Source organism: Pleurodeles waltl, chromosome 7 (assembly GCF_031143425.1).
Source record: "Pleurodeles waltl isolate 20211129_DDA chromosome 7, aPleWal1.hap1.20221129, whole genome shotgun sequence".
NCBI lineage: Eukaryota > Metazoa > Chordata > Amphibia > Caudata > Salamandridae > Pleurodeles > Pleurodeles waltl.
The window spans coordinates 785,530,372-785,552,867 of record NC_090446.1 but is presented as its reverse complement, the minus strand read 5'-3'; the positions used below and the strand labels follow the sequence as shown (position 1 = coordinate 785,552,867).

At 42.8% G+C, this 22,496-nt stretch overlaps 1 protein-coding gene across 1 annotated transcript in view; it reads left to right on the top strand.

Moving 5' to 3' along the window:
* The first annotated feature begins 10,209 nt into the window (after positions 1–10,209).
* The window catches only part of HBEGF (heparin binding EGF like growth factor), a 57,400-nt gene continuing 45,113 nt past the window's right edge, over positions 10,210–22,496 (top strand). The window contains exons 1-2 of the mRNA XM_069199310.1: positions 10,210–10,730; positions 10,910–11,050. Coding sequence (XP_069055411.1) covers positions 10,691–10,730; positions 10,910–11,050 — 181 coding nt within the window. The 5' untranslated portion in view covers positions 10,210–10,690. The remainder of the gene's footprint in view (positions 10,731–10,909; positions 11,051–22,496) is intronic.

Sequence of the window (22,496 nt, the reverse complement as noted above, 5' to 3'; positions counted from 1 at the left end):
ACAAACTCTCTAATAGACCTCACCATCGGCGATACCCCTTGTGGATCAGCAATAACCTCCTCCCATAAACCTCCAAGCCCTGATTGGCCCCCCCAATGTTATAATGTCCTCGTTATCCCTTATACTAGGGGAGGTTACTTGAACATTTATTATCCTCCCCTTCCTTGCTCCTGCAGCCTTGTGAGTTTTACCAAGAGGCCAATTGGGCTTACCTGACCGCAGGCTCCACCCTCGAGTTTTGATGCACGTCCAGAAACAGTCACTCAAAACTTTGGTGTGGCAGATTTTCCAGACACACGTTTAATGGAAAGGATAAACTTTAATTGGGTGGAACACTACTAAAGAGAAGCTCCTTATGCTCTTGTAGTCACACGTGGAGACAGAGAACCTCAGCCTCAAAACCAACCAGTCCAGACAAGACCAGGGGAGGCAGATCACAACGCTGCGCAACGCGTACTGCCACGGCTATTCTAGGCAGACTGACGCAGTCCAACACCCCTCCCCCCGCTCGCCTGAAAATAACTTAGGCCAGGTGAGAGTTGGCGGGATGGAAGGCAGAGGGGAGACAAGATGGACAGCAATCCCATCCCCTTTCCCACCACTCATTAGCAGCTGCAGACACAGTTAAGTTAAGGAAGGAGAACTCAGCCCCTGAGGAGCAACAATGCGCTTCAGTTGAGCGCTCAACACGAGGAAAATCCAAGGATCCTTCTTCCGATCTCTGTTCTCTGTAGCATGGGACGGATAGTGTGAAACAGGCAGCCAGCGAGTGTTGGAATGTCTGAGCAGAACGCCTGTACATCGTCTGACAAACACTACAGATCCGATGTGCTTCAGATATGGGGGTGAGCATGAACACGGTCAGAACCTTTTCATTACAATCCTAGGCTAGGGAGGTCAGGATCTGTGGTAATGGTCTCAAAGTATTAAACACACATTTTTTGTAACCTTGTTGAATTGAATTTTGAGTGAGAGTTTGGAGTCCATGACCACTAGGTCTGTACTTGGTCAGTATAATGGGGGCATTGCAAACTCCTTAGGTCCGGCTATGGTTGGTTCATATATGATCAATATTCTATAAAGTAATATCTCAGTTTTAGAGGAGTTTAGTTTCAGATGATTTTGTAGCAGACATTGTCTACTCTTTGAAATCATTTGTTAAGTCCAGATAGCTGTAAATCTGTGGTTTTTTTTTTTTCACTTTAAGACAAATGAGGTCATTGGCATAGTTAAAACAAGGAATTTTACAGGAAGTGTTAAGCTCAGAAAGCGGAGACGAGAATTGGTTGAAAAGAAGAGTAACAGTCATTCTGACTTGAAGAAAACCTACCTTTTGCGAGATTTATGACTATAGGAATGGAGGTATTGATAAAATGTGTGTTCTACCTGTTCTGTAGGGCTTAAACATTTAGGTCTGTACCCCATATTTTTGTGTCATGTACTCATTCCAATAGTCACCAATGGTCCATATTGTTAACAGCTGCTGAGAGGTCAAGTAGGAGGAGAGCAGCAACTATGTTGGAGTCAGCCGTCTTATTGAGGTCATACTACGTTTCAGTTAATGCTGATTCAGTGCCTCCTCAAGGTTGAAGTTGAAGAGCAGGTTGTCTTTCACAGTGAGTTCGGAGGTCAAAATGAAGTTTGGGTTTCCATTAAGATTACCCAGAAATGTTCACTAAAATGTAAGTCAGTAATTTCCTGGATCCAGTTCTTGCTTCTTCAAAATTGGTTTGTTGTAGGATGATTTAAATCCACTGGGAACTTATTAGAATGGTAGCAATTTGTTAATGATCTCTCTGGCTAGCATGACTGCAGTGGTAGATTCAAGAATGTTCTTCAATACATTTATGGGGGCATTTGTCAGCATGTGATGCAGCAATATTGATAGTTGTAATTAGTTTTTTTTCTTTTATGATTAGGTGTCAAGTGAGCATAGATTGCGGTGTGTTTCCTGGCCGTTTAATGGCTGCCTTTCAAATGCTATATTGTCTCTGTACCAGGTTTTTACTTTATTATTATTTGTTTTCCTCGATTGTTCTTGGATTCTGATTTTGCTTTATTGTAGATACGTTTGACTTGAGCTAGTCCACCTTCTGGTGCAGTTGTATGTGTGGTGAGGCTTAAGGGGCAGCCATTTTGTCAAAAACCTAAGTGAGCAAGTTGTGGAATTGGTTGAAGATGGATTTAATGGCCAAATCCCCAGCAATTCTGTCTGAAATGTTGCTGTTGAAATTCTGTGTTAGACTGTTACTAAACACTTTGCATTGTTGATAATGGTGGTGCAGTTTGGATGTTGAAATGGAAGTAAATCATATGGTGATTGTGACAGGTGATTGGCTGTGTTCCTTTGACTGAGATGAGGTAACTTGAGGCAAATATAGCTTTATTGATATGACATATAATGACAAGACTTTGGTAGTTTAACTGTTCAGAATTATTGAGTAGTTCAGTGGTCTGATGGAGTTCAGGTATGTTGAATTCAGTTTTGAGGGTCCTGAAGATACAGAGATTAGTGTAGTCAAGTGTGATATCTGAATCAAATTGCAGGGGGGCCTAGGTGACTACACATAACCCCCACTACTCTCTTATTTAGTTGTTACCTTTAGATTATTAGCTGGCCATTGTGGGTGGCTTCGTGTAAACTGGCTGAACCATTGTCTCCAATCATTGTTTCTGTGATAAAGAGAGACATAGACATTCTGGCACTTAAGAAGTTGCACATGATGATTCCATTCTTTCCTAAGAATCTAGCATGGCTGAAGAGGAATGACAATTTTTGCAATAATGACTGGAAGGTCATGCAGACCTTGGAGGCTTTGGTTGTGATGGTATTAAATCTTGATATAGGGCTATCTAGAATTGGGGAGCATGGAGTCTGGATCTGATGCTCAAAGTTGGGGTGTGGGGGGTCTCCACAGACAGTTGACTGCTCTGGTGATTGGGATGGCTGTTTTATATGTGCCACTTATGAACAAAGACTGTCATCTGACCATACTGGTGGTAGCATTAAAAGGGGCTCTAATGCCTGCTTGACGTTTTGTTCTGAGCTTTGCAGAGGCTGATATGGCTTTGGTGGCATACATTAAATGATATGAGCATGTACATATAGTAAGAAAGGAGTGTAATTCATGTCCAAAATAAATACCAACAAATTCTTAGTGCTGGGATTTATTATTGATGAACTTTCAGGTTGCTACATCAGCTAATACAACAGATACAGCCAACACGTTTTGTCTTAAAGACTTTCTCAAGGCTGTCCCTCAATAACATTAAAATCAAATTACTACACACAATCTAAAGCAGCGTTGAAATGTTGCTAAAGCTGTACATATTAAAAGGTAGCACCCGAAAAAAGATCCATATTGCAACAGAAAATATTGTTTTATAAAATAAAGAGTGCAGAGGGTTCATCAAAAAAACAGAATGTCATTGTGTGGGTGAGGTTATGTTAGTTATAGATTGTAATACCTAGACATCACATTTAAAAGCCAAATAATGAAGGTTAAACTCAAATGGAAAGGCTCATACATAAAGTGATTTGAGTCTAAGAATCAAAACCTAGACTTTATGTGAAACAGTGTGGTGAGTAAATGATAGTAATATGGTGATAATCATGTGACCAGAGAGTAGCGTATGTACTCACAGAATCAAAGTGTACTTTTTTTGTTATTGTGTCTGTATGCAACAGACTACTTGATGACATAACCTGGAAGACTGTAGAAACCTACCAAACTCGGACATTTCTGAAAACTAGACAGTTGTGAAGGTCCAATGTGATGTGACTTGAATGGACTCCAGTACACTTTTCTTCATAATGCCCTGCAAAACCTAAACTTTAGCTAAAATTACAGATTTTCCTCATGTTTCCGTGAAACAAGATCTGGAATTTGTGGGAAGTCACAAAACTGTTCCCTACTTGTTTGGCTGGGCCTATCTCCAGCAACAGGAAAAAGTCAAAACTTGTACCATGTGAAATTAGTGTAGCATCAATGATGTCTTCATATGTTTACAGTTTTAGCTCATTCCAGTGCTATGGATTAAGTTCACCCACACAGGCTACGTTTCATTCGGAAGAAGTGTGAGAACAAAGGTCTGTAATACATCTGGCCATTCTGGGTATGGAAACATGCTTGGATCCCCACAAGCACAGCACTTTAGATTCCTGTGGCTCTCTCGATTTTAGAAATGTCCATGGTTAGTAAGGTTGGTAGGGTTCTCTGGTTGCTGGCTGGCCCAGAACCAGCATAGTGCAGCCATTCATAATGGCCTGTGATTAGAAATTGGAATTTTTGTAGGGCATAGTTTTGACATATGGGCTAGAAGATAGGGTGTAAACCCCCATTTTACCTCCCACTGGTGACAGAAATACTTTTTGATATGGGGGCAGGAGTGACAGATGTCAAGATGGTCCTGCACTCCACCCCATCCCTTTTCTGACTTTTTTCCCTGGTAGTCTGGCGGGCTTTCTTCTCCCTTAGGTAGTAAATATCCCAATATCCTCACCCATCTCCTCACCCAAGGGGGTAGAAAGCCCACCAAACCACCGGGAAACAAGTGCAAAATAGAAAAGTTGCCCAGGTTTCTCCATCCTTATACTGCACTGCATCCCCCACCCCCAGACATCAGACAGTCTTTTGGCCACCTGGTGGATAGAGAATATGGGAGGGGGTTCACCCCCTCTGCACCAGCCCATAGGCAAACTACACCCAAAAGAATTCAAATTTCCTTTTTGAGACAGAGATGTTGTAGGCTCCAGTGGCCTGAAAGACTGTTTGCCCTCACTTCGCCCTCTTCTTTTTTTTTTTTTTTTTTTTCTTTTTTTTTAAAGAAAAAAAATCTATCCGTGATCCAGTGAGCTTGCTCCAATCTCTTTAGGGGGCTGTAATAACTATGGAGGTTTTAGGGACCAGGGTATTGCTTGCCCAATAGCAGTCAGTCCCCATCCCGCTTTTTTTTTAAAAGTATCTTTCTCTGGTATCAAGTTGGTTTTTGGGCCCCTGGGCCTCTTGGGGGTAAATCTCCTTATTTCCTACTCTCCAACCCTTCCCCAGGGACAGAAAGACTTTGACTTTTAAGATGTGGGGCACTGCCTGATGCCACAGCAGGCTGTCCCTAGCCTATTTAAATGAAATACATCCCCCTTGTGTCGATCAATAGAAGGATTTCACTGCTTGGGAAGAGGACAAAACATTAAAGTCCTCTACATTGCAAAGGTAATGCAAGGGATGTGTCTCATCCTTCGCATTTAAGTGGTTAATCTAGACGGCACATATTGGAGTCATATCAGTAGTTGTGTAGACGCTGCAGGTACGAGGTGGGAACTGCACAATGTAATCGTCATAAAAATACACTGAAACCAACAGTAGAATTGGCTGCTACCTTAGGGGAAAACAATAGTGTTCACTTAGAGGAGGAGGTGTTGCTACCCCAGAAATGGATCACAGAGCCTGCATTCGTATGTCCTTGAGGTTCAACCAGAAGTGGAAGAGCTAAACAAGGGAATGACCACAGAACCCAAAGTGGTAGGTGTGCATGTCCACTCAGAGTCCCAAGGTTTCTTCCCAAAAGCCCTTTCAAGGCCCTACCAGGCCAAGCAAGGAGAAGACGCATGGGCCTTCACCTTCTGCTCATCACCTTGACGCCTTTGGAGGTGAGCTTAAGTAGGAAATGAAGAAAAATCTTTTGACTCTAGAGACCATTCAGACCAAGCGAGTCTCATTATTTGTGTAGGTATATTGTATAATGAAATCAATATTGTTTCTTTGGCATTTTATACAGAATTGGACAATTATTAAACTTGCAAAACTATTAGAAGATAATGAGTTACAAGTTGGATGGAAACTGATTTTTGGCAGCGCTTTTGTTAGCTAAGAATAACCATTCTTTATTCCTGCTCAAGCACCAAAGTGGAAAACCCTGCATAAGAGAACCATGGAAAGTAGGTGAGATATAAAACATGACCTCTACTCTGTGACATACTTCTTGCCTGGTTTTATACAGTTGCTGTGTTGCCAGAAGGGCAATATTGGTATTCCAGAAATGACTTGAAGAACTCCAGAAATTACACCTGCACTGCTGCCCAGTGAAGCGACATCCTCCACACAGCTGGGTTGAGATAGCCCTTGTTTCATAATTTTAAGGGATTCTATATAATTATTATGAGGCACTTTGTTGGGGACAGTATTTGATCTAAGTACTATGGCTGAGCACTGGTATCTGTGAGGAAATGGGGTGTATTATATGGAGTGGTTGTGCGACCTCACTGTGTAATACATTTACCAACCCATTTAGGATCAGTATGTTTTGTCTATGAAACCTTCAGCTCAATTCTGGGTAGCTGTGGCACTGAGTAGCAAGGCTTACACAGAGGAACTAGTGTAAAGCACCAAAACAATTGAAGAAATCGACATGACAATCAAGAAATCCGGTCACCAATTTATAAAAATAGACTGTATTTTTATAGAAATTTAGGCACCAAAAGAAAAAGATCCACCAGAGGATTCCAGAGAGATAGATTTAACAAGAATTATTTAAAAAAAAGACAATTCACTTAAACATGAACAAGCATTGGCAAATTCACCAAATTTGATACTTAAAAATGTTTTCAGAAAAAAGTTGGGCTTGGTGTTGGTCTGTTGGAGTTACTTTAGGCGACCAACTCCAGTCGGAAGCCAGCCAGAGGGACCAACCAGGTCCTCAAGTACATCCTCAACCAGATCCAGGCACTTTTATGTGATGCAGGCTTTTCAAATGAAGTGGTTCTGATGCAAGGGGTGAAGGATGCTGAAGATGCTCCATGTGGCTGTGCTGTGGATGCGATGCAGTGGATGAAGGTCTTCCTTTGGGAATTCCTCAGTCCACAAAGATTGTTAGGGAGTCCCGGTTGCAAGGTCGATATCCTACAAAGTCCTCTCCGGTCTTCCCAAAGTTCAGTCTACACTAGGCTACCAGTCGCCCGGTGTCACCTTCCCAAGCCAATCCTTCCTGGGTAAATAACGTGCCCTCTCAGAATCCCAGTAGCTCTCCAACAGCACTCCTGAGCTCGGAGAACTCAAGTTTAACTCTGTACGTCAGGTCTTTCTGTCTTTGTCCCTAATGCTGCACTACAGCAGTGGAAGTAACTTGAAGATGTTGCGCTACAGACTTGCCCCTTGAGGCTGCTTCAGCTGTTGCCTTCTTGTGCGGCGAACAGGAGGCCAGTCGGCTAGCCCTTAAGGTCTCTTGACTTTGCTTTGCTCTGGAGAAGACTTCTCCATGAGCAAGACAAAGGAAGCACATTCTCTTCCTTTGCTAGCCACGAGGTGCAGCAAGCACAGTCCTCGTAGGTGCAGTGGGTCCCTTGGTCTAGCAGGGCAGTCTTGCTTTGGTACTTCTTCCAGTCAGTAGAGATCTGAGGTCTGGGTGCTGGAGTTCCTCCTTTGTGCTCGGAAAATGCCCACAGGGCAAAATGTGGTTGGTAGTCAATAGGCTACCAGGTTCCCTCCCACCTGGTGACCACCTCCTGTGGCGTGTGGAATCTGACTCTCCCAGTATGCACCTTTCTGCCCACTCCAAGAGGGCGAGATCCCTTTCTTGCTGTTTAGACCTCACTAGCCCACCCCTGGGGGGTGGCCACCTCAGGGCTACATGCCCCTGGGGAAACCAGAATGGCAATTGGTTTCCCCTCTCTCTGCTCCCCGTGCCAACCTGTTTGCCTAAACAATGGAACAGCCCTCTTCTCTAGTGTTACAAATCTGCCCTTCAAAGGCGGCTTCTCCTTTGAAGCCTGCCTTTTGGGGCTAACACGCAGGAAGGAGATAACACAGCCCTGGCCTACAAACTCTCATTGTTTCCCTTCCTGAAAGTCTTTGGCACGTTCCTCCAGGTGGGCAGAAAGCTGTCTCATGGAACAGGCTGCATGTGTGCCTAGAAAGGCACAGAGGTTTTAAAAGAAACTAAGTGACAGCTTTTGTGAAAGCTACATACTGCACCTAGCTATATTACCTTCAACCGGTCATACAAGCCAGGCTTAATGTAACGAATTATTTGATACCTTGAAGTACCCACTTTGGTCTCACAGTTCAGGGGTTAGCATAGCTGTGGGGTCAGCTTGTAATCCTGTACTCGCCAATTGGGCCACCAAGTGTTTCTACAGTAAAAAATTTAGTTTTGTGTTTTTACTATCAGGACATGTAAAATACAGGCCCTTCCTGTGTCCTATATTGCACCCTGACTTAGGACTCGGTAGGCCTGCCAGTGGGGTGACTCACACACAGGGAAGTAGTGGCTTTCCGATTCTTTCAAAGGCAAAGTCAGTCTAGCAGTTCACAACTGCTCTACTAGTCTGCATGGTGGAATGGGGACTTTTGTTATGTGGGGGACCTCTAGGGTGGCATTACCAATGCTGCAAGCCCCGGGTTACCCCTCTAACTTGCATGCCCTGGGTACCAGGGTACCATATCTTACGGACTTACAGGTAGGGTAACTATGCCCAGTTCGGTACAGTCAATTCGGTGTACACTTTATGGTCGGGTTGCTAGCACTGAGGTCTGGCTAACAGGCCTCAGTGCCCTGTCAGAGTTGAAAAACCAGCAGCATCGGTCGAAAAACTTGGAGATGATCATATAAAATGATACCGGTGCAAGACTGAGACAGACTTGGTTTACTGGTGATCTTGCTGTTTAATTTGCGGTCACCCCATCAACCCACTGCTTAAGATAAAAGAAGAGTGCTACCCAAGTTCTAAAGGGATTTGATGTAGCTAAATTGAACACATAGGGCCAGATGTAGGTAGAAACCAATTTGCGAGTTGCAAATTGCGAGTCCTTCCGACTTGCAATTTGCAACTCGCAAATTGGTATGCAGAAAGGTGTCTCAGACACCTTCTGCTACTCGCTATGGGGTCGCAAAGACCCACCTCATAAGTATTTATGAGGTGGGTCGCAGTTTGCGACCCCATAGCGAGTCTAGGCACTCACGGGGATGGTGGCCTGCTGGAGACAGCAGACCACCATGTCCGTGACTGCTTTTAAATAAAGCTGTTTTTTTTTCTCTTTGCAGCCCGTTTTCCTTAAAGGAAAACGAGCTCCAAATAGAAAAAAATACCGAAACCTTTTTGTTTCGGTGTTTTTCAGAGTAGGCAGTGGTCCATAGAACCACTGCCTACTCTGAAAAAACATTATTGTGAGCATTCACAAAGGGGAAGTGGGCCCATGGGGACCCCTTCCCGTTTGCGAATGAGTTACCATCCACTTGAAGTGGATGGTAACTGCGGGTTGATTTGCGACCGCTTTCGCGGTCACAAATCAACACTACATCGCGGTGCGACTCGCAAATAGGTAGAGAACGCCCCTTCCTATTTGCGAGTCTGAAACACATTTTGCGAGTCGGTACCGACTCGCAATATGTGTTTCAGCATCGCGTGAGGGCATTAGCGCCTCGCAAACGGCGTTTTTCGCTGTTTGCGTGGCGCTAATGCCTTCCTACATCTGGCCCATAGCTCCTAAGGCCAACTAAAGTGCCAACCTTTTGAAAAATTCCAACTGCCTCCACAAATAGGAGGAATTATATCTGCTTTGTTCTTGTTATCGCGAGTTTGAGTACGAATGGTCGGGGCTGAGGGTGGTCAGAAGCGATCAAGGTGATAGACCTTAAATTCAATTAATAAAAAAAAAGTTTATAAAAAGTTATATTCTACATCAGACATATTTTTCAAAATCACTGTTCGAAAATGAAATACCTAGTTTAAAAAAGTTTGCAACCCCATTATCTTAATTTTGTAAATCCTGGGTAAAAGTGTTTTTATTCTTTAAACTCTGACAATCTTGTCAGAAAGGCTAGTATCTGCAATAAAATGATGTGAGGGGTAATATCCCTGCAACGCCGATAGCACATTCTCAAGTCTGTCTGCTCATCGTGGCAAAAATAAACATGAGGTCACACTTTCCTGTCTGTTTTTCCAAGCATTTCATGGTTAACTTTCAGTGCAGCGTTTTTTTTTTTTAAGTTTTTTTTTTTTTTTTTTTTTTATTCGGCCACTTTTTTATGTGAACCATGCCTCTGGCATTTCTCCACGCAGTCCGGTTAATTTCACTGTGGGGGTAAAAAAGTTAGAGGCTTATTAAAATTCCTCTCGCTGTCTGCCCGGGCTGGAAATCCCCCACATGCTTCGCGCCGTCCAATGGGGAGCCCTCGCCGCACGACGCGCTCGCGGAATGGAGTAGTGGGCGCGAGAGGGAAAGGTTAGGCGGCAGAGCGGGCCAGCGAGCTGCGAGGGCATCCGGGCACCACTCAAGGCACGCTTTCTGCTTTGCATCCTTCGGAGTGAAGCGGCGTGGCGCAGCCCAAAGTCTAGAATAAACTTTCACGCTTGTTGGCGAGCGAGGAGAGGCACTCTGTGGTCGTCTGCTTGGGGCAGGAGTGACAGCACCCTGTAAGCTAGCCGACATGAATAAGCCGCGCTGTCTGGTCAATGAAGGGAGTGGCAGCAGTATTTAAAGAGGGAAAACGCGCAGATTCTGCCTCATTACGCCGCGGGCAGCAGTGGGTTTGTTGCTGTTCTGACTCAAAGGGAAAGTTTCCGATGAATCTGCGGATGTGGAGTTTTATTCAGCCCAGGATTACGTGTTGCACTTGAACCGGTTTCCATTTCAGGGTCCTGGCCATTTCGTAGAAAGCAGCCCGCGGTCTGCGCCTCACTTACCTGGGGAAAATGAAACTCCTCAGAGTTGCAAGCGCGCTTTTGAGTGCAGGTAAGATTTCTGCCATTAATATTCTTTCATGTGTACCAGGCAAGTGCATGGATCCGTGTCTATTTTTAGATAATGAATGTCGCTTTATAGGACACGCGGCACGCATTTTGCATTGTTTCGTGGATATCAGGTGGAAAGAACAGGATTTTATTTAAACGTGTGTGTATTTTTGCCTGCAGTTTGCATCGTTGTTGTTAACGGGGCAGCAGTCCAACCTCTTCAGAATGAAGTTGTCCACAAATTAAGCGAAGGTTTTAAGTATGAAGAAAGGAAAGAGGAAGTCGTTCCATCAGTGGAGGAAGATGTAGGTCAGAGACGAGGTACGTTAAATATGAACATGGAACGTGTTTCCTTTGTAAAGTTTACTTTTTGAACAGTTTGCTGCCTTAACCGTTTTTTCACAAGTTTGATTTGTTGAGGGTTTTTTTTTTTTTAAGGAAATTTCGTATAAGGAAGTGTTACACTGCACTACTATAGAATACAATGCATGGAAGCATTCTGTAACAAGTTTTGATAGAGGTATACGGCAGAAAATAATTTTTATTCTGATGTGTGGTGCGTGCCATGCGAAATCGAAGAGCCTACAATGCAGGTATTTATTCATAGGCATGGTAGCTAAGTTTAGGATGCAAGGGCTTTTGTGGAAGTCCTCATCAGAGTCCTAATCGACTATGCAGAATTCTACAAATAATGAGTTATGACTGATCTGCACACTGTGGCATATGAATGGAAATATTTTAATTCAGATATAGTTATAACTAAAATTGGGAGAAATTTATCTGATGACAGAGCCTTGCAGCACATCTTCTCAACATTGCGTCTTTTCATTTGCTAGGTGCAAATGACAGATTTTATGGTCTACTTATGCTTGATTCATTGTTATTTATGTTTTATATAGCAATGCATGCTATTGTGTGGCTCCTCCAGTGCTCTTGCCCATTTTAGCACTTAGTCGAAGGAGGACCTGCCTTTCTGTACCAAAGATGTGGTGGGGAATGTGGAGATCAAATCAGTTGTTCCACCGGCTTGGGCTCTATTCTTCTTAGGAGTCGGAGTTTCTTGTAGTTCAGGTGACTGGTGCCTGTTTTGACAGATTGCCACTGGGTGAGCGGGTCCCTGTCCCTTTGGTTGAATGTTAGGGATACCCAGGTATACCGTGTTAAAAGCCAAAAGCCTTCCTGAACGGGAGGAGTTTTAGGAGACTTCCTCAGTGTGTGGTGGGTTGGTTGGCCCTTAGAGGACAGATTGTACAAAGCATTGGCCTTTAGCTGCCTAATATTCTGCATTTGTGAACCATCTTTTCATAGCACTGTTTAAGCATATAACACACGCTTGTCTGGATCATAGGCATGTGGATGGGTCATTAAGGTGCCAGCATTTGAAAATAGGTCCCCTATCTGCAGAAAGTATTGTTGAGGGTGCAGCACATCTGGCATTTAATGTTTTGATTGTCTTTGGGCATGGGGAGATGTGCTTGAGGTTTTCCAGCACATTGTTGCTGCATTGCTTTTTTGCCTCCACAACGCTGGGATTTAGAGAGCTCTGTAGATGATGGTGTTTTGGGGCAGTCTCGAAGGGATCAGGAGTCTTGCCATCTGTATTGGGCAGACAGACTTCAGTTGCAGGACCTTTCTTTTTTTCAATATGTCTTTATTGATTTATCCTATAGTAGCGCAGTGGGAACCTGTTCACATTACTATATATTCAGCTAACACGTTTGAGGCAAAGCATATCGGTGTGCAGTCAGCACAAATGTACATGTCAGTGCCACTGCAATTATGGAGGATGTATAATATCAACAACACTGAAAGCGTTGCAGAAGCGGAAATTATCATCAATTAGAACATGGTTTTAAACAGAATACAAAAAAATACAACTGTGATGTTTGGTCGTTTGCATTCAGCCATGTGTCTAGTTGGGTGTGAGGGGAGGAGGAGAAAGTTGGGGCATGGAGCAGGGCTCCTAGCGCTGGGCAGAGAAAGGATAGATTCGGTGTGGATCTGTATCAGGGTAGCTGCGGGGCCTCTTGGATCTACTCCCGCCTGTAGGTGATGGTATGCATCTGTATAGAGGTGACAGCATTTGCCTGTCGTGTGTACCTTGATCCCGTGAGTGATTGGGCAACTATCAAGGTGGTCTATAGTGAGATTTGGCCTCCACTTGCTCCAAGTAATGCTGCCGGTCAGGTCGGTATCAGGCATCTCGACCTAGTTGCGTGTAATGCCTGCTGTTCTGCCAAGATGCCAGAGCGAAGGTCAGAGAGCCACAGGTGGAGTGTGGGGGAAGGGCGGACTTCCTGCACATGGCTGTTTCGCCAGGACCAGGGTGAAATCCAGAAATGTGTTTACAGGTTTACGTGCAGCTGTGCGGGTAGTAACCCACAGTAAGCAATGGAGCCCCACCTGTCGGATCAGGGAGCCCACGGCGTCGGATAGGGACCCCATCACCTCCCCCCCAATAGGGATTGAGGTGGGAACAGAGCCACACCATATGCACAAAATCCACTGCGCTGGTGTGACAGCAGGGGCAAGTGTTTGAGGTGCTACGGTGCATGCAAGGAGGACCAATCTTAATGTATTCTGTTGGGTGGTTGATTATTTGTATCCTTCACCACCACGTTTACCGGAGGACCCAGACTCTGGCCTTCTTTTCCTAGGTGGAGGTTTGGGCAACATCAGAGGTCAAGTGGATGGAAGAGGAATAGCACTGGTCTTGTGAAATACAGAACCTCAGTTTTATAACTTTTAAGACCCAGACAGTGAACTTTTGTAAGCATTGAATTGCTGTGCTGAGAACGCAGACTTTCTGCAAAATCCTTTAAATTACTTGTGTATAACTTGGCTGTGCCAATTCTAATCTTGAAACTTCAAACAGAAAGAATGAATGTAACACAGTCAGTCTGTCACCATTCTAGTCACCTCTACCCATTCAGACCAGCATTCCAGAATGATTTGGTAGCCCATTGTTCCATAGGAAGCTAACAAGTTCTTATCCTCAGCCAGTGTGTTGAGGAGATCATCATGAATATCGGTGAATACTGACTCAGTCCATTGCTTAGACCCGAAGTCTCTCTGTTGATCGTCGCAGCCGGTCTCCATGACCTTTGCAGCTGCTGGTGATTTGTCCTATGGAGAGTTTGTATGCCAAAAGTTGGTTGTAGATTTGCTGGCAGTGGTCCAGGTAGATGGACGAGTCAAATGTTTTTTTAAGAGCAAAGTAACTGTTCAGTGTGGGAGGACGTCGTGGAGATGTCTGTGACAAGTGATGCAATTCATTCTTTTATCCTCTTAGCTGCGCATGGCTTTATAGGCTGGTCCAAAGTTTGAGCTTTCACGATATTAGCTAGTGTGTTGACCTAACTCTAATTTATTAAGTCAGCGTTTAAATCAGAAACTGTGCAGGTACCTACATTCAGTGTGTCATCGTTCTTTATATAAGCTCCTGTACTTTCCTTTTAGAAGGTGTGGAGGTGCTATGATGTGCTTGTATTGTGTCTTTGATAAACAGGGAGAAAGCCAAATATTATATGGTGAGCTTATTTTCTTATATTATAAACAAAACCAACTGTAGCAGGACGTTGATCATCCAATGGCCACACAGAATGACCACTAAACTAAACAAGCATTGGCATAGCCACTATGTTACACCTTTAGGACCGTCTGGTTGTGCCAGTAGTTTTTAGCAATACAGTACAGTATCCTGATGCTGTGCAGCATGGCTAAAGTGGAAACAAAGGTGCTATGACTTGTCCACCGTCTCCATTTTGTAGACCCACACTTGCAAAGCCTACAAAATGAGGTAGGCACTTTGTTTTCTTTTTATCTGCTGATCCGAATTGAATCAGTAACTACAATGTTTTTTTTTTTTTTTTTAAGTAGCTCAAAAGCTAAACTAGTGTGGTGGAAGGAACACAGAGAGCACATGTGGGGAAGACATTGACAAGATGGGGGGGTGAGCTACATAGGCGAGAGAGAGCACTGGGGAAGAGAAGCACATGGACTAGATGGAGGAACATGAAACTATTGGGGTAGCACACAGGCGTGAAAACCACAAAGCACACAAGGGTGAGCACAACACAGAGGGGATGCAGGGTAGTAGCAGATGGGCGAGAGAAAACAATACATTGTGGGCCAGACAGGCTACAAGCAGTATAGAAGGGAGGACGCTGGAGAACACGAGCACTCTCAAGGGGTGCTTAAAAAAACGAAAAAATATTACTTCAAAAGTGAGCAATGGAAGTAATACATCCATGCTCCAGGAGAAGCGCACACACAAGAAGAGGAACTAAAGCCTACACAATCTGACCAATAAAAAGCAAACAAATGAGTGACGATAAAGCCAACCAATAGTAAACAATGGCCGGGCTCTGAGCCCACACACTGTAAACTGAAAATAGGTCTTTTCGGCAGGAGACAGCTTGCACCGTCTGGTAAGGGACCTAAAATATATGTTTAGGAGCGATTAGGAATGTGGACTCATTACACATTACATTTTTTGTTGGGCCTGAGTAAAGATATGTTGCAGTGCTCTGTATAGAGAAAGGAAGTTGTTGATGCACTGCAGTATGTGTGCAGTTTGGATCTGAAATACTGCAGCTTCAGAAAGGACCAAAGTATTTTAAGCACAACACAGTTCCTGTCACGTATTCGTTAAGCAAATGTAGTTTGTTATGATGAACTTTAACATTCAACGTGCTTTGCAGTTGCTTCGAGATTTGAAGGAAGCAAGCAGTATCTCCAATGATAAAGGAAAAGAGTGATGGAGGGAGCGCGGTTGCTTCATGATGCAGAAGGGACAGATGGGAAGAAAGACATTGGTTATGAAAAATATGTTTTTCTAAATTACATCACTGAAGTAAAGAAAGTTTAATAATTATGACCGATTGCCGCTGCACATAATAGTTACAATGACAATGCCCTCTGAGAAGATGTTAGCTTCTCTGAATTGTTCATCCTGCTGTTAGGGACCCAAACTGAAGGTGAGGGTGCTTGTTGAGGGGAAGGATAATTCACAATTATTAACACTTGTCAACATGTTGTTAATGGTACTTATTGCACCGGTGCTAGCCTACTCCAGTCTATGTTCCCGCTTCACACCCTCACTAAAGTTAGAAAAAGGGCAAACAACAGTTGTTGCTGCCAGCACCCGGGGCGGCTGAGCCATTCCCAGCGTTGTTATCATGGTTCTAATGTATCAGACACTACTGAAACAGATAAAGCTGAATATGTTGGCTTAGTTGCTGTCATGTTATCCTAAGTGAGCCCCCTCTCCGGCAGTCTCTCCTCGGATCGGCCCCTACATGCCAGGCACAGCCATCGTGCCAAGGGCAGCTTCATAAACCTAGAAAATGCTTCGATATGCTAGACACAACTTCACGTGCTTGGGTCTAGCATTATCTCCCCGATCAGAGCCATTGTATGTATAATTTCAGTAATTGTGTGACCTGAAACTTTCGAAAATATTCAGACGCAGCCTCAAATGCCCAGTCACTACCTCCTATACCTAAGAAAAGACTCGCGTGCTCAGGCAGTGCCACACATAACAAAATTGTTGTTCTAAAGTTTGTTGTACTGTCATTACAAACCATTAAAAAACTTTCAAGAAAAACCAAAAGTAAGCACACTTGCCCTGACTTCACAGAATTAAATGAATATAAATCTCACAGTATGCTTTATGAAATAACATTTTTAGAAGAAAACAGAAAGAAAAACGAGATAATTGTTTTAATAGAACATTACTTAAATATATTTCACACAACTCCTAAATAAATCGTACATGTAGCCCTTTGGAAGCAAAACTCAGCTGCCAATAACTTATTATGAACAACCTCATTTACAAAAAAAAAGTGTTTTCAGGTATAATCGGGAAATATTTTAACTATTCACAAATGCATATCTATTTAGCCCTTTATAACAAGTCCAGGTACTTAGGGACCTTTGCCCAAACACCTGTTTATTCAAGGATTGCAGTTATAAGTGGGTTGGAGTTCTCTGCACCTGATAATTGTTAAGTACGGTAAAGTTTACACCCGCCCCCCATCCATTTTGGCAGAATAAATGTGCCGGGGAAATGGCATGACGAATACCAGGTTAGCCAGATTTAAGTGTAGAAAGCACCCAGATATGCAGGTAATGCCCCATATTTGGGGGTAACTGCATAATAGGTGCTCTTTTCCACGCCCTGAAAATGCTGAACATGGAGGATCCAATTTTATTGAGTGGAATAAATATCATAATACCCCACTGGGGCACTCACAATAATGACCTACATAAATTAAATCTTCAGTGATTGGACAAAGTCTGCCCTGGTTTCGAATATATGTTGCTTATATTTGCAACACACCATAATTATCCTTTATGTACAGAGGGTAGGGAGACCCCTGGGACTCTTACAATTTCACAAAAGTCCTGTTATGTTGCACCCTGGCCTTTCCATATGGTGGGCATGTCCCATTTGCCCACTAATAAGATATGAATTAACAACGGCATTCGGAAATGTTAGTATGAAAATACATAAACATATAATTGTTTTTAAGTTGTTAACTTGGGAAGTTTAAGTTGACACATTTGTACATTTTAATAAGCTGTAATGCTCCTTTATTCTCATTTCTGTTTTTGTTTCATTTAAATGTTTGCGACGTACACCAAACTCCTGTTTTGTCCCCTGGTGCCATGAAGACATGGGTATTTTCAATGCTGATCATGGGATAACTAGATTTCTGGGAGGAGATGGGCCATCTTACATTTTTGTTTCAGTAGTGCCGAGACAAGTTGAGGCATTATAATATCTGGGCAGTGACAGGCTAAGTTCTCTTTTGATTTTGAGAAACAAAATCGTATTCACAAAAGAGCTTAGCTGTCATTTTTTCTGACATTTCTGAATTCACCTGTTAAACCGTAACTTTCCTGGTGGGTAAAAGTGTGTAAATGGTTACCCATCACAAATGGCATGCTCAGCATAATACATTTTCATTTTTTACCGGTGCTTAGTAAGGGCAAGAACAGATACTTTATTATGACTGTATGCCATGGAAAGTTCAGGCCGCGCTCTGGCCTTCCTACAGATTTTTAAAAACACTTTTCGCAGATATAGTTGTCCATCATTTTCTAAAGCTGATGCTTTTTAACCAGTGTCATGAAAATGTACTAATCAGAATTAATGTTGCCATATTCATGCCCATTGCATTGTAATTTTAGAGGACAAACCTGATTTTTTGAAAAATATTTTAAATGTTGTGCTCTTCCTCCATTAATGTTTGCTATCGTCTCAAGTGGAGTATTAATTTAAAATTGACGCATCTAAATGCTCACATAGCCCAGAAACTTTCACTAAAACATTTAGAGGTAGAAATCCTAACCCCACTCCCTTTTGTAAGTAATGGGTATACATATTGTGTGGATACATCAGCATCAGCTGGGGCTTGATTCAATTTTACATAATAGATCGCAAAGTAATGTACTATACACATTTGTTTAGCTGCTGTATGTACAGCTTGATGCCTGGGATGTGCGCGTTCTTTTCCACAATAGTATTTTGATGACTCTGATATAGTATGCGGATGGTAGGAGCCAGACTTGATGATATAATGAGCTGCAAATAACTCTAGGATTTTAGTGTCAGGCTCCGGTCATAACCACAGCGCCAGGAGGTTAAGTATTTGGCAATGGTGTGGTCTACAGATATCTTACAAATGTATTTTTTGTATGGTCTATCACAGACCTAGCAGCACATAGCCCAGCGACAGTGCAGGGCAAGTGTTCTTACTTTTGTTTTTCTTGAAAGTTTTTTTTTTTTTTTTTTTTTTTTTAATGATTTGTAATAACAGTACAACACACTTTAGAAATACAATTTTGGTATGTGGGATAGGCCCAGAGTGGCTAAAAAGCAGCAGGTAGCTCCAGAGACAACATTTTTATTGTACATGGAAATTCTTCTGCAGAGTGGTCCTGGTCACAATAGTTAGGGAGCACTCTACATACTACATGAGAGATTAGAAACATACTTGCTTAGGCTCATAAGCACACAAACACACACATTTTTGATCAAGCAGCAATGACGAAATTAAAGTTCTGACCCACAGGTTAACATTTCAGCCACTTAGCCAAAAGATCACTTTAAACTTTTTCCAAATAATAGCATATTTGAGACTACCAATACGTTTAGACCTGCCATAAATAAATCATGACCATGTATGCCCTGCTAAGCTATATTGTTTCCTGTAGCTTCTTCCTGTACACTCTCCTAGCTCACCATGTTCCTTTCCTGTCCACTTACCAAAGAAATCCTTCCTAACTCTTCTCTGCTACGTTTACCCCTTCACACAGAACAGCTCATTGTTATTGCAGGCCAAACACTTCCCTCTCGAAATGCAGAAACATATATTCAACCACTTGAGCAGTACCAGAAGTGGGTAAAACGTCCTTTTGATGATATAGATGGGCTACTTGTATGCCTCAAAATGCTATTCGGACTGGCAGGTTCAGGGTGATATCCAGACTGGCAAAAACAAGATAAAACATGTTAAGAACGGTTAGGCAAATTACTTGGCCATCCTTCCTGATGGGATCAGTAGTACAACCCCAGCCCCCTCAGTTGCAGATTTTCAGTCATCAGGAAGCAGTGTTGCAGGGGTGTTTCGGGGAAGGGGGAAGGAGTTGAAGTGTTGCTGCAACAGGTTATGAAAAGTATTTCCTGTACTGTAACAATTTATCACACTATCATCTTTGTCTGACTGTGGACAGATTAGACTCCCACTCTAGTTGAGGGAAATATTTTAGGTTTTTGGTTTGACAGGGGGCTTCGAATGATCACCCAGATAAATGGCATAGTGACATCATGCCAATTCCAAAATGAAGGTATTGAGGAAAATCCTTCCCTTCATTCCAAGTCTTCTGAAAGTCTACATTGTCAATGCTGACAGCATCACCAAGCATGACTACGTAAATGCCTTGTAGGTGGGTCCACCGACGTCTGTTATACGTAGGTTCCAAGGTGTGCAGAACATCGCAGTTTGGCTTGTCATTAATGTTAGCAAATTTGATAGTCTCTGCTGCTTGCTGTAAGCTGCATTGGCTGCCCGTTACCAAAAGGATTCAACATAAGTGTCACAATCTCACAGACTCAGAAAATTGCCAAATGCAGTAAGGCCACAAAGGTTGCTGGACAGAATTTTTACTTTTCCATTTGCAATTTGTTCTCCAGTCTCTGGCAGTATGGAAAGCAAATTCTTAAAGCGTGGTGGATAAGTGTCTGTTTTTTGTAGACCAGTGGGTGAAATTTGAGGACCCTGTTTTGTGATGACCAGGCACATTTTTGGGAAGTTTTTAATTTTCCACTGCCTTTTTGGTTAGGTTTGTGCTATAGAAATATTGTATACAGATGTACAAACAGGAAGACGTTTACTGCATCACTAAGAAATGCAGGTCTTTGTAAAAAGGCCGTATGGTAGCCCACAAAGCCTTCTATGAAACTGGGTCTAGGTTGCTGCAATCTTTGCTATCAAGACATTTGGGAAAGCACTCTCTTGATGCTGGTTCTTCTATTCTTCTCTCGTACCTCATGTCTGATAATCTTGATAGGCGATATGCCTTTTCTGTTTTTACCTCCTTAGCCTGGAACACATTTTCCATAAACATGAGGAACCCTTCCCATTTAGAAAGTCTGTTCCATTGAGCTTATGTGTTCACTCCATCTACTATTTGAGTTAGTCCCATCTTCAAGAAGCCTGCAGACATATGTCATGTTTTACAATTATCACCTCACTTAACTCTGTTATGATCCTTGTAAGTAAGTAGAAACACCATTCCTCAATCTCACAGAACTTTTCACTTTGCCAAGTTTGGTGTCCTGACTAGCCAAAGGAAACACAAAGGAACAAAGAGTGGTTGCTAGGCAACCGGATAGACTGAACAACAACCCTAAAACACCTACCTCTTTCTGCTAGCGTTGTATTCCCAATAATGTAAACCTTCCACAATATGGCTGAAGCTATGCTGCACTTACATTTTGAAATTTGAGGAATGTTTGCAATTTTCTGCTTCCGTGATGGAATGTATTCATTATTTTTCACCTGTCCCTTAGGTGGTGTCCCAAGATTATTATGATGTAATGTTATTTCAAGTTCTTTTATCAACTGTATTCGGTTATCTCTATCCCCATGAAGAGAGTTTGCAGCACATACGCTGTTGCTATCTCCTTGCAGTTTTATGCTTCATGTAATTTTGTCTGCGGCTGCTGCATCTTCTGTGCCCATTTCACCTGCCTACAGTGCTTCCTGGGTCTCACTATACAGCCCCTCTATCATCTGCTCTGACAAATCCCTCTCAGTTAGCGTTTCCAATGGCTTTCTGCACTGCCTCTGGAGCAAATGTTGAAGATCTCCCTGTAACGTTTCCCTTTTGCAGCTCTTGTTACACTGTCGTATCCCACAGCATCAAGGTTTTGATGCTCTGACCTCGTGGTTCCCACTTAAAGAGGCCGTGTGGCTCTCGTTCACATTTGGGGTGGTCCATGAAAAATGGGAAGCATTGCTAGCAAATGATTTCTTCCTTTTCTGGACAGTAGAGGAAACATGAAGATGAGAGGGAGGGATGGATACAAGGAGGAGGTACAGGAGTGGAAGTATCTTGGAATTATGGAGACAAAACTCAGGATGATACTGACTGGGGTTATGGGAAGGTTTAAAATAGGTAGTGTTCGGGGTTAGATACAGAAGCTGTTGCTAGTGCCTGCCACCTTCCAGCCTAGGAGTAATGGGACATATTGAAGAGTGAAGGGGGAGGCCAAAACGAAATAGGAGGTCTTCAATGAAATGCATAAGAATTGGAAGAACATGTGTTCATGAAAAATTTAAAGACCCCATAGTGAGAAGAGATTTCTGTTCTATTTGTTTCAGTTTTAACGTCCGTTTGCGTTGCCTGTGAGAAAAAGTGTGCCCAAGTGGACATTCACTTCATTGCTAAATCCAGTAACAGAATTATTTCAGGTCCCCTCCTCATCTTCAGAACCATCAACCTGTGGATAACAGTTTGCACACTGACTCGCTATAATGTCAAGAGACCAGAAAGGTGGTGAACTCCATTTTACAAAACAAAAACATATTACATAACCTAATTCTCTGATAGTTTTTTTTGGTGGGTGTAGAGCCCGATTTAGATAGCGGTGGTTATTGAAAGCACTCCTCTTTTGTAGGAAGTGCTAAATCCGAGGCAGGATCCACTGGCAGAATTTCCTGCACAGTATTATTTACTGAACGCAGAATGACATTGGAGGATTTGCTATTAATACCGAATCTAAATCAGTTCCATTTTACTCTCTGACTCAGTCAGTAATGCATGTTGTTACTGTGTGCTCGGTTGTTTTCCGTGGCTAGTAGTGCACATGCTTATTGTTGTTGTAGTTCTTGGTGTATCAATTCATAACTGCTCTGTTCTTTAAAATGTCTCATTCTGTTGCTTTACTCCCTCCTTACCCTTATCAGGTTTTATGTTTCTGTGATGGTATCACTAATATGCCTAAATTCTGCAGGCCTCCAAAAAGGTGTCAGACCAAATGTCACTGTAGTTCTTTGGTACAAGAACACATTTGGCTCAAAAGTACAATCTTTCCATCCTTTCTTGCAGTGGACACCTTTCCTATATTGTGAAGTTATAATGTTATTAATTTTCAAACGCCTCCAGAACCAGTAAGATCTACCACAATTCACGGTAGGCGCAGGTCTGTGCTCTTGTAACTCTAAGATTGGAAGTTATGGTATGAAAAGGGGAA